We start from the raw sequence: 17,014 nt of genomic DNA on the forward strand, positions 1-17,014 counted from the left end.
AGATCTCTATTTATTCCTAATATCTATTTCTGCATGCTTAATCAATTACTAATTTGTAACATTCTTTTTTCTTATGAGTCCTGGGTTTTTCCTATACATTGGCTGATTCTCACAACATGTTCTAAAACATTTAAAGACGCACAACAGCCATTTGTACATCTACTTTGGTATTTCTTCAGCAAATCTTTTGCTATATGTTTAATAATCCTACCTTTCAATAATGCTTTCCTCTAATTAATAGTTAGCTATCCTATAATTATATGGATCACTTCTAGATCTCTTTTTAAAAATCACTGTTCCAGTGGCTGCTTTCCAATCCCATTATAGAGGCTGATTTGAGAGATAATTTGCATATTGCTGTTATTTGCATATTAGCATATCAGCAATTTCACATTTGAGTTCTTTCCTTTTACTGTCAAGAGATTATCATATAAATCAGGTGATTAGTTAATTTGTAATTTGCCAATACATTCTAAAAGATCTTTTGTCACCTGTATGTCACCTAGCACTTGGGACACCTTATCTCTAAAAGCCATTTCAGGTATAAGGTATTATACTTCTTTTCACTGTGGAGAAAAATTTAAATAATTAATTCAGGTTTCCTGAGATCCGCCTCTTCTCCTTTAGCGTTTCTGTATCATCTGACAGTCAAATGCCTTTCTGGCACTGATTCACTTAAGAACTATGGTAATTCACTTAAAAATCATGGCAAAAATCTGGTCAACTCACTCAACAAACAACTTGATTGGCAACAGAAATTCTGGTCTCAATTCTGGTTGTAAATTGAGGACTACCAGTGATTACATCTAAAATAAATGTTGAAATAAAATTCAGTACAACTTGGTAGGTTAGAGGAAAGGGCTGAAGTAAGAGAAACCTATTTAATAGACACAAATGGAAAGTTAGGAAACCTAAGTCGAACGCCCAAGTGTAGGTTGGCTATTCCTGCCTTGGCAATAATACCTGTACAAAAGATTTTGTTGTACTACCAGACAACATTTTACATACTGTATGAGACAGCAATAAAATGTGACTGCCACAAAAGCAAATATAATTTTAAATTGCACCATCAGAAATAGAGTTCACAAATCACAGAAATCAAATGTTCTGCTTTACTCTGCTTTGAACATAATTTTATAACCTTTGAAGTATAAAATATCTGTTTCCAATCACTTCACATTGAAACAAGTTCAAAAAAGGGCAATGAGGTCATCTGGGGATTAGAAAATAACTCCAGCAAGGGGGGCTGAAGGACCAATGAGAAAACTGAGATGAGATGATACAAAGAGCAGTCTGGTTGGGCCCTTCTTGCCCTTGGCTGTCTTTTCCTCTGGACTTGGAGGCTGCTACATTAGAGCAACCATATTCACACTCCAGTTATCAAAGGAAAAGCCTTCAAGAATTGGACGTGTGTGTGTGGCAGGGAAGAAAGAGGAAAGCATAACATGTGGGAAAGAATCACAGGTGGTAGGTGAGGTAAACCAAAGATGTCAAGGACAAAACAGGCTTGGTTAATGTGCTGGGTTGGAGTCAGCATACACTAGGAGGGACGGAGGGGGAAGAATAGCAATAGCACTTAGACTCATATACCGCTTCATAGTGCTTTACAGCACTCTATAAGCAGTTTACAAAAGTCAGCATATTGCCCCCCACAAGAAGAGTGAATTCAGAAGCATGACCAATGGACGTTTGCCAACTTCTCCAGCAACACAAACATTGTTAACATTTTTCCCCTTACCAACCAGATGTTGAAAGATACCAAAGCCCCTGAAGCAGCTGAAGCCAGATTTCTGCCTGCCAGTGAGTTTAATACACCAATTGATTATTTCCACTTCTTTCATCTATCTTGTGCTTTTTCCAACCAAATAAGGATTGTCAATCAGTAGTTGACACCTTTGCAAATTTATATTCCCACAACAAAATCACAAGAAGATGATTATATCCATGACAAGTAAAAAAAAAAAAATTGGACATAAAATTTCAACACTAGTGACAAACAAAAAAGAAACAAGAGCTAATAAACGTAAGTTTATTTTGCAAGTTTACTTATGAGTTCATAATAACAAACTCATAGGATACTCATGGAAGATACAAAGAAAATAGCATTTAGAAAGAGATATAAAGATAGACATGGATTAGAAGATGAGTTTATTTCCCATTTTGTTTGAAAAGAAATTATTTTTGCATAACCTGCAACAAAGGAGAAATATGGACTGTCCTATTTCCCAGTGGATCCCACCATCATTAACTACAAATATGTGAAACGATGCCACAAAGAAAAAGATCGAGCCCTCTGCCCTCTTTCCTTTCTAGAAGTTTTTCTTCAAAATATAATATTAAAGAATAGCAAGCAATTATTTAATTAGAGCAAAATCCATCTAACTTAGAAATACTGATCTGGTTCTGCACCACATATGGACCACCAAGCAACCTTGTGTGGCCCGCCGGCATTTGTTAAAAATCCACTCATGCCAGGATGGATCCATTGCTGCCATCACCATCCCTTCAGGCCTCACCATCAAAACCAGCTCAGAACTGCTGCTACTTTGCTAGCTGCCAAACAGCTGAAGGGTGTCCCAGTTATTCTTTTGCAACCCATTATTATTTTTAATTCATTACTGTGGTTCCTTCCCTTCTATATGTTCTGCTAGCCTGATGTACTGTATACTGTACATCAGTAGTATCACTTGACTTTAGAATTTTTTTCCCATTTACACTCCTTTGAAAGTGTATAGCTTTTTTTTTTTTTTTGCCTTAGATACACACTGAAATTTATTTTAAAAGAAAGTATGGCTTTGAAAAGGCTGACATAAAAATATGTCATCAGTCTAAGAGGAACAGTTTCCTTTTTTGAAGCTTAACATTTATAAATTAATCCTTGTTTCCCACACACCATTTGAAGGCAAGTTCTATTCAGGTCTTTGAAACCTCGAAGTGTGGCAGGAAGACCAGGACAAATATAGGCTCTCCAATCCACTTAAAATCCTATCCTTGTCAACATGAGGAAGCTGTGATAGAAAGATGTGGGTATGATTTTCATATGTCTGAAATGGAGCTGTAATATAAACAGAGAGTGGCAGGTAACAAATAAATATTGAGCCATAACTTAAACATAAAGAATCTAGCACACCAACATCAATATGGTTGAAGCAAACATTTTAAGAGAACTTTGTCATGATGTACATGCGTGGCAATTATTTTGAAGTTTACATTTTCTGCTTGCTTTCTGCCAACATGATTTTTAAAATATGGTTTTAGAACTTGTCTTCTCAACTTCTTTTTCCAGAAAGCCTCAAGAAGAATTAAGTGCTAAACAACAGGTTAAAAAAAGAGGCAGAAAGTAATTATTTCTTATGTTTTTATATTTTTCAGGAAAGAAAGCTCTCTACACATCCACAATATAAAACAATAACTTGTTAGAGTATAGTAAAACATATACTGATTCAGAGGATTTTAAACATGAATATTCTGAAACCAGAAGTTTTACTCTTGGGACTGATGGATAAATAGTTGGAAAAAAGTCATGGAACTTAGTTTTTGCTGTTAATTAACTGCAGTGAGATCATTGTATGCGCAAAGATCGAAATATTTGGCAATACCTACAACAGAAATGGTTGGTGAAGATGATGCAGTAGACCTTGCTGAAATGGTCAATATAATACCTATATTTTATCGCTGACTGGAAACTGCTTAAGAACTATTTGCATATAACAGGAAAAAAATGAACTAATGATCTATGGTTTTGACAATTAGATAGGGTAGTTTATAGAAAGAAGAGTCACAATGCAACTTTAGAGAAAGGGATACAGTAAATCTACAATTGTATTAATAACTGTTGTAAAGAAAATCAGAGTATTTTTTTCTATTCTTTTTTCTTTTGCGCATCATGTTTCTCTTTTACTTCATCCTTTTTTTCCTTCTTAGTCTATTTTAGTTTGCATTAATATTTAGTCTTATTTTTTAAACTTCCAATAAAATTATAATTTAAAAAAAAATAGCAAAACATAAAAGAGTACCAAAAACCAAACTTATAATTTAAAAGCTTAACATGTTAAAGAACAATTACATCAAAATAAAAATATATGTTGCAGAGGAAAGATTTAAAAAATATACACAACTTTAAAAAGGGAAAGATTAAAAAGTATGGAAGAATTTAAAATGAAGGCACCAGAAGATGATTTAAAAAAAAAAATCAGTGAGTGGGATTTCTAAGGACAGCAAACCTTTACTACTAGCACATCTCCACTGAATATTCCACTGATTAGTTAAATAAGAAGCTACTAAAATATAGATAATTGCAGCTGAAGACCTTGCTGATGAAAGGAGCAGTTAAGCAGCATTACAGATTGCTTGCATATAGCATGTTTTAAGGAAACACTCAATAATAACAAAACATGAAGAGAAAGAGCAAGGAAGGGCACACACTTTGAAGTATAATTTTATGAGTATGATCTAACTTATGATTCTATATCAAATGACAATTCATGTTTAAACATCTTGAGTGTTCACTTTGATAATACTTCATTTCTATCTAAGAGCCATTTAAATTACTCTATAATTGATATCAAAAGCAGTTTGTTGAAATGCCTGCTAGTGTTCATTTTATGCTATTATTGCCAGAAGTATTTTATAGACTGGAAGATATCCTTGACTCACACCATTTGTGCTGACATATACAAGCACAATAAAGTAAGTCAAGGGCAAAGGAAACAAACTGAAATAATGGGCAGTGATGAATGGTTTAAAAAAATGATTATTCTAAACATTAGTCTTTGAAGCAACTAAAAAGAAATGATGGAATACATGCATTAAACAGTCTGAGATTTTAGACTTCTATTATTTTGAAAATGCTACAGAATACTTCCTTCGTCTTCACAATGAATAATTAAACTTCATATAAAAACATGGAACAAATCCTAAAGATTGTTCCTCAAAGTTAAATTACTTAAATTGGAGGTTTTGTTTTTTATGGCCACTTTTTATCATTTATCAACTAATCAGTAAGCACTGCTGGATTGCACTGAGTCTGCCTCATGTTATTATGCAATGGGATGCTCCCAAATGAAAAAGGTGAACTGGGCCCTCCACAAAAGAGGCTCTAAATCCTCAAGCCATTTCTCAACATTCTTGAGAAGAGCTAATTTGGTGATGATGGCATCAACCCTTTATCTCCAGAACAATCTCTCTTTGCCATGGTCTTCTTGTGTATAGGTCAAGGCAATCTTTCTTTCTTCTTTCCATAGTTGATCAGATGGGAAGCCATGTGCTCAATGGTCCCTTTCCTCAGAATGAAGGCCACTGTGATCTTAAGAATTTAAGACTTTATTTTGTATATCAAGATCAGAAAACAAGAAGGGAATCCAAAGGCACAATACCTGCTTCTGAAGAGCCTGATTAAGTGACTTGTTTCCTTAGCTCGGAATCTCTGAAAATATCCAAAGGCTAAGAGATCACAGTCATAAAATAAAATAAAATCTATGCCATATCTACTGTAGCTTCACTGGTATCTAATTTGCTGATAATACCCTGATTTATAAGCCAGATTTCTGTGAGTTTGGATTTATTTTCTTACTTAGTTTTCAACCAACTCTCAAGAGCAAAAGCAAATCCTTCTTTTTTTAAAAAAAAAAAAAAATCCCACCTGCAAATGGTAAAATCTTATTCCTGATTGACTTTTCAACATTTGCTTTCATTGGATTTTGGATGCTACTGCCCATGTCTCTGGTTGACAAGTCAGATTTCTTGGGTATCTGAATCTCTTAGAATACAATGCATATTAGCTTCCAAATAAGAAAGATGTAAGAAAAATGCAATGTGAAGGGTTAAAAAAAAGCCACTATCTGCAACAAAACAATTCAGAGTTTGATATGTACCAGTTTTGTAAAAGATCATTTTCAACATTTTGTTTTACGTATTGTATTTATATTACAAGTTTGTATTACAAGTTGCTTGTGACTGGCTGTTGAAAACAAAGGCCCCCAAAGGTGATATATGCAACTTTCCCTTTGAAAAGCAAGGCAGTAAAATGTGACAAAAAAAATAGACAAATTTAAAGTTTATAAAACATGTTTCAATGGCTGTTTATGTGCTACAAAGCTTCAATAACTTTTAATTAATTAAACAATTAATATACTACTTTTTATCATTATTTTAGTTTTTTTAATAAACTGCTTTGATACCAAACAAAATAATAAATCCTTATAGATCCTGCCAATAAAAGTACAACTGGAAGTCAAAGATTTTAAATTATCTGGATTAAAAAATGGAAAGCTTAAACCCAGTATCTAAACTAAAAGAAACGCAGAGTTAGGAATAACTCCAGGACAATCACCAAATAAGTCCTCTTCCTTCAACAGAGTCACTGGGCAATGATATTGATGTGAGGCTACTGATTTTGCATACCTTTACCATGCGGATGGGAGCATATTGAGAATATTTTATTAGTGCATATAAATCCTTGGGAAGACTCAAGAAAATTACAAGGGACATTCTTACCTTAACAATCCATTCTTAAAAATGTAAGTACCGGTACCTACCTAATTTCAGAGCAGAGGATGTCACTTCTATCTCTCCACCAATAGGTTGAAATGCCGCTAGCTGGGCAGCTACATCAGTCTCAAACGCATCTGGGCTGTTGCCTTCTGTTAAACTACCATTGGTGTCATCAGATTTGGGGAATGCATCTTGTTCATCATACACGGCAATCAACTGTAAAATAAAACAATATTTTATAAAGCATTCATAGTGAGAATAGGATTCCTCCAAGGAGGCATACCGCCATAATACTATTTCATTTTAATCCACAATGAGCTATAAATTCATTGGAGTTTTCTACCTTCCCCTCCTTTTCTGTTAATCGTCCCAAAAACTAAGGAGATAATCTTAAACAACATGTGTTTTTATGTTATTTTACAATCAAGCAACTAGCAAAATCATTTAATACCACTCCACAAAGGAAGGAAAGGATCCCCATCCATCAAAATAGGAGCAAAATCAGAGAAGAACAGGCAAATAGGATAAAAGATAAACAGTTAACAAAACCAAACTGGTCTGGTTTTTACATCAAACAATACACAATTCTCCCTGAAAAAGGAACTCCATAGGCATAGCATTACTACAGAGAAAACACTGCTCCCTAAAATCACTCATAGATGTCCATTGTTAGGGTCACAAGGTACAACAGTGGATGCTGTTAGGGGTCTCGAGACAAGCACCTTGAAATGTCTGAAACTAGGCAATCTGTGAAATTATGTCATAAGACATAGAGAAAGATATGTTAAGATTTCCAAAATAGAGTGCTAAAAGATGTACACATGCCCCAAATAATGAAAGAGGCAGAGAGAGAGAGGGACAGACAGAGACAGAACACACTAGCATATGTGAAACAGTATTAATTAAAAAAACAAATATTGAAAAATGTTCTCACACAGTTCAAGTTACCACATTTATTAAGAGCAAACAATTATTTTTTGATCATATATAATGAGTGCATTAAAAGAAACAGAACTGATCCAAATAATATTTCATATTTTTTGCTACAAATCTAATTGAAACAATTGTTACAGGGAAGAATAACCAGTGACACAAACAATGCTAAAACACAACTCCTAACACTTCTTAAAACTGGATATGTTGCCTGGAATTTAAAGTCCAATAATCCTTTTTTTCTGATACAAGAGACAGGAATTGATTTTTTAATCACCTAAAAGTATATTAATAGTATCAAGATACATTGTTCTATATCCAAACTAGGGAAAATTACAGCTAAGGAATTCATACAGTCCACGCCATGATTTATTTTTCTCTATAAGGGCCTTCTCTTCTCTGATAAGGGTAGTACCCCAAATTAGTTTACAATTAATAAAAGCAAAAAGGAATTAAAACATAAATTCTAATTGCTGTAGTCCAGGGGTGAAATGCTCCCAGTTCGGACTGGATCGGGTGATCCGGTAGCGATTGTGGCAGGTGATTCGGAGAACCGGTAGCGATGGCGGCGCGAGGCTCCGCCCACCCGCCCGGGTGTCATTACTTCCTGGTTTTAAACAGGAAGTAATGTGTTTTTTTACCCTCTGCGCATGCACAGGTTTTGCGCACGCGCAGAGAGTCTGTGCGCGCCTGTGATACACGCACACGGCGCATGCACTTCCAAACCGGTAAGGAAGGTAAGTAGATTTCACCCCTGCTGTAGTGTGGATCTTTCTGATGGTCAACAACAAAAGTAATATAAATAAAATTAATTCAATATATGATGGAATATAAGAATTCATTTATAAATGAAATAATCATGAGGATTTTGCATGGAAGTTAGATTACTTTTAAGTAATGAATACTAAAGCACAGTGTCTTTAAAATATGAAGCAAATCACATTACTCCCTAATTATTAGGACAATCCAATTAAAATGTTAGTAATTGAAAGATACTATGGAAGTATATTTACTGCAAATATGAATGAAACCATCTACATGCCAGTATCCTAGCCAAAGCCCCGACATGCTGGTGAAAGTATTGAGGTTTTTTTTAATGTTTTCATCTGAATCAGCTAAAGCTTTACTGATTTCCAACATGAGTCACAAACTTCAGGGTGTTTGCAATCAATCGAGAGAGAGAGAGAGAGTGAAAAACCCTCTCTGAATTGTTTCCAAGTATATCTATTTGCTAATGCAAAGGCAGGTGCCAGTAAAACAAACCCCTCCATGCTTCCACATCTGCTCTGGAGGATTAAGGGATCTCAGGAACAGATTGGAAAGTGCACCAGGGTTGCAAGCAGAAGAGAGCAAAGTATATTCACTCACAGAACATTATGGAAGCTAAGTGTGTTCCAAAATAATTATTTTTCTACATATGCAGAGTCAAACCAATGATGAACATGAAATTCTAAATGTAAGCTGTACCTGTGGGAGGGAGGGGAGGGAGGATTTAACATAGAATAGATACTTAAGGCTTCCTTGGGCTTACAGGGCCAATTTCATCTCTTAAAAACAACCTTTCCCATATGGGCCAATTTTTCCACCTTCCATAATGTAGATACTATTGTTAAGGAAACAGAAACATTCTTCCCAGTATTCTGCAACCTGAATGCCTAATGTTTTATGCCATCTGGAGTCATCATGAACCACAAGATAAGCAACATATAAATTTAACAAATAAATAAATTTCAAATACCAAAAATGGGTTAATATCAAATTTACTATTAAAAACCCTGATAAATCATCTGAAAAAAAAATGACAGTTTGATTCCTATCTCCACATTTGGAGAGGAGGCTGACCAAGACAGGGTATCTCCATGATCTTCTAACCTGAGGCTTCTCCTCCTGGATTCCATTTCATTAAAGTCAACAGGAGAGTAAGTCCTATGCAGCCAAGATTTTTAATGAAGGTGAAATGTAGTGGGTTCCAATGAGCCAAGCAACTCCAAGTGACTTCAATTCTTTATTCCATGTTAAAAGCAAGTAGAAAAAGACTAGAACAAGCTTACTTAACCAGGAACAGATCAAGACTATATATTGTTAAGGCTGCTGCTACAGGCTGGCCACTGGGTGGAGTAATTGACCAACAAAGCTGATTGGACCTAAAACCCCGGCCACCTATTGGTAGGATCAAAGAACCACCAGCTGGGGCCGCTGCAACCCGGAAGCACAGCCAAGCCGATCCCAAGACACAACACTCCTCCCCTCTAAGTGCGAATTGCCCCGCAGACATAGTCTTTGAGGTGTATAGACAACCGCCGTTCTCGGCACGACCTGCGTGGCAAGATCTTTTCTGGGGAGATGCCCCCCCCGGTGGTAGCTGGAATTTTGGCCACTAGGGGTTCCACGATCACATCCGCCGGCCCCATCTCCGGCTGAGAATGACTAGCCTCCAAATTAGCGGGGGTCTCCAACCTAGCCGGTTCTAACTCCAGCCCTTCCAGGCTGGGTGGGGCAAGTTCCCGCTGTGGCTCTGGGAGGTACGGGTACTCCAACACTTCCATCTCCTCCTCTGGAGGGATTCCCCTCTGCCTCAACTGATCAATATGACGTCCCCAGATGGCCCCCCGCTCTGTGGAAACCTCATATGAGGTGGGCCCCTTGACCCGTACCACGTGGCCAGGCATCCAAACCAGGCCAATGCCATGGTTCTGAACATATACTGGGTCCCCGGGGAAGAACCCCCTAGGTGCTCCTCTTTCCTCCGTGTTGGGCCTTAGAAGGGGTGCCCTGTCGGGATGGAGCCTATCTAATAAGGTGGTAAGCCTACGCCCCATAAGCAGCTCAGCAGGGCTATAACCCGTCGCTGTGCAGGGGGTGGTATGCTGTGCAATTAAAAATTGGGCTAAACGATGTTGTAAATCCCCATCCCCCAATCGCTTAAGCCCCTCCTTGGCCGTAAGCACCATACGTTTGGCCTGACCATTCGTGGCAGGATGGAACGGCACCGACCATATGTGTCGGATGCCGTACTTCCGAGTAAACTCTAAGAACTCCCTTGACGTGAAAGCTGTACCATTGTCTGACACAAGCATATCAGGCAGCCCAAAAGTGGCAAACAGCTTTCTCAAAGCTCTAACCATAATGGCCATGGACGTGGTGGAAACGGGGATGACTTCTAACCATTTCGAGTGGGAATCCACCACTATGAGGAATGTTTGTCCCCGTACTGGCCCAGCAAAATCTACATGGAGACGGGACCATGGTTTCCGGGTGTCCTCCCATGTCTTCCCTGGGGCCCAAGGAGGGGCTGGACGTGACTCCTGGCAGGGCCCACAACCCCGAACCCACGTCTCAATTTCTTTATCTATCTTAGGCCACCACACATAACTTCGGGCAAGGGCCTTCATTCGCACCACCCCGGGATGTGCTTCATGCAGCGCTTCCATAACTCGTTTGCGTAGCGGGGGTGGAACCACCACCCTGCAACCCCACAACAAACATCCCTTGTGCACTGATAGCTCCCCCTGCTTCTCAACATATGCCGTAAACTCTGGGCCCGGCTTGGCCTCCGGCCACCCCCTCCCCACCCAGTCCAGGACCCGGGAGATAACTCAGTCCCTAGATGAATATTTTGCAATGTCCTTGGCATGGAGGGGCGCGTCTGGGAGGTCCTCCAGGAGCATTATGGCATGAGCCGGGGCGGGGTCAGGCCCACTCTCTGGTAATGGAAGGCGACTCAGCGCATCAGCATGCCCCATGGCTTTGCCCTTCCGATATACCAGAGAGTACTGATAACCAGCCAGAAATATGGACCACCTAAGAACCCGGGGTGAGAGTACCTGTGGCGTCTGGCGATCGGGTGTGAAAAGTCCCAACAACGGCTTATGATCAGTTAAGATGGTGAAGGGCCTGCCGTAAAGGAAATCATGGAACTTTTTTACCCCCTTTACTATAGCTAGGCCCTCCTTATCTATTTGGGCATAGTTCCGTTCAGCTGCCGAGAGGGTCTGTGAAAAATAAGCTACCAGAACCTCCTTCCCATTTGGCAACACATGGCCCAAAATGGCCCCTACCCCATAAGGGGACGCATCACACGCTAAAACCACCGGGAGCAACTCATCAAAATGGGCCAGCACGTTGTTAGAAATCAATAAGTTCTTGGCCGCCCGGAACGCTGCTTCCTGCCGCAGACCCCAAGTCCACTTGGCCTGCTTGTCCAGGAGTCTATGAAGGGGTTCCGCGACTGCCGCCTTGTGAGGTAGAAAAGCATGATAAAAGTTTAAAAGGCCGAGGAATGCTTGCAATTCTGCCTTACTCGTGGGGGCAGGTGCGTCGCAGATTGCCCGTACCTCCTCCGGTGCTGGGTGGATACCACTGGCGTGAACCGTAAACCCCAGAAAGTCCACTCGCTCTACCCCCAAAAGGCATTTTTCCCGTTTAACTTTCAGCCCTGCCGCCTGAAACCTTTGCAACACAGCTCGTAGTCCGACGACAAATTCTGACGACGTCGGGGCGGAGATTAGCACGTCGTTGAAAAAGGGCGTTACTCCCGGCAACCCTTTCAAAAGTGAGTCCATTAAGTTCTGAAAGATCCCGGGTGCGACACTAACCCCGAATTGTAGTCTTTTCACCCTAAAAGCACCTCTGTGTGTAACGATCGTCTGTGCATCGGCCGTCGCCTCATCGACCTGCAGCTGTTGATATGCCTGGGCCAAGTCCAGCTTGCCAAAGACTTTAGCTCCTGCTAACGTGGCCAGGACGTGTTGTACGACCGGAACTGGATAGGCGTGGTCGGGCAATGCCTTGTTGAGGGTGCATTTATAATCCCCACAGAGGCGGACCGCCCCATCCGGCCTCACTGGGGTCACGATTGGGGTTTCCCAAGACCCATGAGGAACCGCTTCCAAGACCCCTTGGGCGACTAACCGATCCAACTCAGCATCGATCTTAGGCTTCAAAGCAAGGGGGACCCGGCGTGCCTTAAGTTTGATGGGCCTAATGGCCGGGTCCAACTGAAGGGAGATTGGAGGGCCATTATATAACCCCAACGAGCCATCAAATACGGTCGAAAACTCCGCGCAGACCTTTACCAAGTCCGGGTCTGCAGTTCTAATCATGTTCACTCCAGTCACCTCAATGCCTAGAGGGCCCATCCAATTCCTACCTAATAAGCTTGTATACGGCCCTTCAGTTATAAACAATTCGAGGTTCTGTCGGACCCCCTTGAATCCAACCTCGAATGTTCCAACCCCCTTCAACGCTATGGGATTTTTCTGGAAGTCTCTTAACTTGAATGGGGAGGCTTCAAGTGAGGACAACTTTCCGGGGCAGATACTCCAGAGTGTTTTAGCTGAAATAATGGACACGCGGGATCCCGTGTCCAAGAACATGGGACACGCTGTGCCCTGAATGTTAACTACTACCCTGATGGAACTCGGGGCTTCTGAGCTAAGGCTGTATACTTGCAAGAGATCATACTGAGGCCGGGCCGCGTCCACTTCGCCGTTCGCCATCTGTCTCCGTCGCGGGCTCCGGCTCTCCTCTCAACCCCTCTTAGCTCGACATGCGCAGGCGATGTGTCCCAACTTCCCACATCGCCGACACTTAGCGTCCCGGAACCGGCAATTCCTCCGTAGATGATCCCCACCACAGCTGCTGCATTGATGTCCAATGGCCTCCGACGCGTTGTTCCGAGCCGTCCCTCCGCTGGGCCAAGGGGCATTCCTACGCCTCACCAATCGCACGTCCTCCCTTCCCGAGTCGGAATCCTCTTCGGGGCTCTCCTGATGAAACCCGACCCAACTGGGTGTCGGCGTGGTTCCCCCCTTCCGGGCCTCTGGGGCCGTCTCCTCAGCCGCGATGGCGATGGCCAGGGCATCTTCCATCTTAAGATCTTTTTTTGAACAAAATTTCCTCAACAACTTCTTGTCCGTCTGTCCACATATAAACTGGTTAAATAAAGCCTCATTCAAGTCATTAAATTCACACCAGCAAGCCAATTTACGCAACTCTGCCAAAAACATTGTGGCTGGCTCAGCAACCAAACGCCTACGATTAAAAAACTCTACCTGCCGAGACACCAACGTTGGTTTAGGTGCTAAATGGGCCATGATAACGCCCACCAGGTCAGAGTAAGAGAGCTGATCCACCTTCCTTGGGTGCACAAGGCTCACCGCTAGCCCACAAAAGTCATTTCCGCAGCAATTCAGGAACCAGTCTCGCCATGCACCCTCATCGATAATGCCATAGCACCGGAAAAAGGATTCCAGCCGCACCAGCCAACCCCAACTGGGGGGACGGGATGGCAAGGGCGCCTGCATGCAAGGTGGCAGACGTACCGGTGTTGCTGGAAGTGCTCGTAGTCCCCCTTGAGGAGCTCATGGCCTTCAGCCTGGAGCAACCACCGGCTCTGAATTGCTGGATGCATGGGCCGGTGCAGCGTGGTCTCGTGCCAAGCTGCAATGCCGTGCAACGCTGAAGAAGCCGCTTCCTTCAGCATCCCACCTTCGTCGCCAGTGAAATGTAGTGGGTTCCAATGAGCCAGGCAACTCCAAGTGACTTCAACTCTCTTTATTCCATGTTAAAAGCAAGTAGAAAAAGACTAGAACAAGCTTACTTAACCAGGAACAGACCAAAAATATATATTGTTAAGGCTGCTGCTACAGGCTGGCCACTGGGTGGAGTAATTGACCAACAAAGCTGATTGGACCTAAAACCCCGGCCACCTATTGGTAGGATCAAAGAACCACCAGCTGGGGCCGCTGCAACCCGGAAGCACAGCCAAGCCGATTCCAAGACACAACAGAAGGAGAATGGCAAATAGATGCGGGCTCAGATAATAAGAATGGTGTCAACAGGCTAGGTTGTCATTAGTATGGAAGTGGAGGTGTCTTTGTCCATCTATTAGAAAAGATAAAGACTACATGTAAATTAAAGATCATAAAGAACAGGACAATAACAGCCTGAAATACAACATTTTAACAAAATGAACAAATAAACACCTTTAAGTGGAAAGAGAAATATTAGAGTTTAAATATTTATATAATTGTAAATCAAGGCAATTAGTTTATATCAGCTGATTTTAAACATTTCAAAATGATTAGCTTTCAATTAGTTTCTAAAAGCAAAAAGAATCCTATTAATCTTTCTAAGTAAGTGTATGTGTACAAAACTACATGAGTTTACTGCTTTAAAAATACTCTTGTTTTTTTTTCTTAATCCCTAGAGCTGAAAATGGAGGAGGAAAAGTGATTTCAACATATACAACCAAAACCTGCATGCAATTAAATTCATCAAATCAAGTACTGCTATTTTAAAAATGTGCATTTTACCTCTTATGAAATTCTACTCAACAGGAATGTTGGAGTCTCACATATGGCAGAAAAAAAGAAATAATGCAAAAACTGGAAGAACAGCAGAAAAAAGCAATTGTTTGCAGACATTTCTTGGCATTGTCTCTAAAGTGATCAAAAGTTCTAAGGTAGCTAAATAACACTGGAGGTGGGACTCCTGTTGCTCTACTGGCACAGGACCTATATGACCAAGCCACATTAGGATACAAAAAGCAACTAAGGAAGTATTCAACCTAGTACACACAGCTAACAATGTCATCCAGAAATCAAACTGAATTTGAGTTTGACACTGTTGTACTCACAAAGGAAAACTGGTTGGCAAAAATGATGAAGCTCGCAGAGTTGGCTAATTTAATTTCCTTGATCAGAGAAAAGACAATATCTACATTTATGGTTGACTGGAAACACCTTATAGACTTTTTGCATAAAACTGAAAAAGTGCACTTGGGACTTCTGGTTTTGATGATTAGTGAAAAATAGATAAATAGTAATAAGTGAGCTTTTTGCTGTAAATATACAGTAAGAGATAAGTTTGTAATCATTTTTATATTTGCTGCAGAGAAAACCTAAAGCTTCTTTTTATTTCTTTTTATTCTTTCTCAGTGCACTTGTTTTTTGTTTTCTCTTTTTTCTCACCATTTTCTATTAGTTTGAGTTAGTTTTCATTTTTGCTTTAAAACTTGTAATGAAATCTATTTTAAAAATGTCTTTAAAATGTCAAGAAAAAATAGTCTTATTAAAGATAAAGCTTTAGAACAACATACTTGGAAATAAATATAAAATTAGGTCATTTTTCTTCAATTTATTTTCATTATTATAAACAAAATCTTTGCATGAAATTATCAAGTGGATAAATACTTTTTATACACTGTGTTGGAAACAGACCAGAGTAAAGATGTAGATATAAGATAGAATGTACACTTCTCAACCTTTTTAGCAGCACAATGTGACTGCACAATAAAATTAGTAATTACATAGTTTCATAAAATATTAATTCCATAGCAGATTACGATGGCAGAATGTAAATCTAATAAATAACAAAGTATGAACTACTAACAATATTCAATAGAAGGTCCTCTTTTATATTAGTTTGCCTTTGTTCTATGTCTAATTAGAACTATAAAATGTAAAATCATGAGAAGGGAGGTTTAAAGTTCCTAATAGGTACATATTGAACAAGACCATCCATATTTCTAAAGACCACATTTTTGCCATCCAGTTCCAACATGCTACCAGCCTACTTCTTGAATGTCAATAAGATTAATTGTTCTCTCTTGCACAAAGATCTGAGAATCCTTAACACCACACCCAAATTCCTTTGTCATATTCTTCTGTTTAATCTCCAAATTCTCCCAAATCTAGATTCTCCCAGCATATTAACTCATTGAGCCTGGTAAACTACACATTTTACTTTCCAACACATGTTGATGCCACAATAATATAATAATAACTATTGGTAGATGTATCTTGTTCTATAAAATGCACTAATTCTTCAGTTTGGTCAAGGGTTCAAACATTAAAGCATTCAGCTTTATGTACATCAACATTTTAAACAGCATGTTTTTACATATGTACTCATAATTTTTCAATGTTATTATTAATTGAGGCTCATTTTGCTGACTGTCCCTTGAATGTATAGTCCTATTGTCTTATTAAAACAAATTAACTATCAGCACTATCTAGAAAATGGAAACCATGAAGAAAATATTTTAATTGAATAACTGAAAATGTTTATTTTCTGTCTCCTCATTTCTTGCTGTATCCCTCCAATACTGAAAACCTTAGGATAAAATTTTAATTGCTATAACCAGAGATATGAAGTAAAAAACATAAAACCCATTTTGAGAACATATATTAAATAGGAGTTAGTCCTAAGGTCCTAAAGAAACCCTTCATAAGTGCATCTACTATATTAAAACTGCTGCAGGCAATTATTTTTAATATTATTTTAATATTATTTTTCATAATATAACATTTATTCAAAAAGGAATCTTCTAAGAAAGCTGCAAAGGAAGTCAAGAGCAAAGATTTTAAATTCTTATTTAAGTAATTGAATATAACATATTTTATTTTAGAGTAAAATTAGATTGTCATCCCACAAGTATCATGCCTAGCAACAAATATAGGAAATATTACTAACTAACAACAGTTTTAAAACTGTAATGAAAAGTTAATTCTTCATGTTTTGACCATGCAGAAAGAATTCTATCAGCAACAATGGAGAACTAATGAACCAGCACTGATTATAGTTT

General features: G+C 39.4%; 1 protein-coding gene across 1 annotated transcript in view; it reads right to left on the reverse strand.

The window, feature by feature from the left end:
* Positions 1-17,014, reverse strand: part of PARD3B (par-3 family cell polarity regulator beta) — a 582,830-nt gene that overhangs the window by 459,762 nt on the left and 106,054 nt on the right. The window contains exon 3 of the mRNA XM_070933224.1: positions 6,537-6,708. Within this exon, the coding sequence (XP_070789325.1) occupies positions 6,537-6,708 (172 nt within the window). The remainder of the gene's footprint in view (positions 1-6,536; positions 6,709-17,014) is intronic.

Source organism: Pituophis catenifer, unplaced genomic scaffold, assembly GCF_029215685.1.
Source record: "Pituophis catenifer annectens isolate HBS135680 unplaced genomic scaffold, rPitCat1.0.hap2 SCAF_1, whole genome shotgun sequence".
Lineage (NCBI taxonomy): Eukaryota > Metazoa > Chordata > Lepidosauria > Squamata > Colubridae > Pituophis > Pituophis catenifer.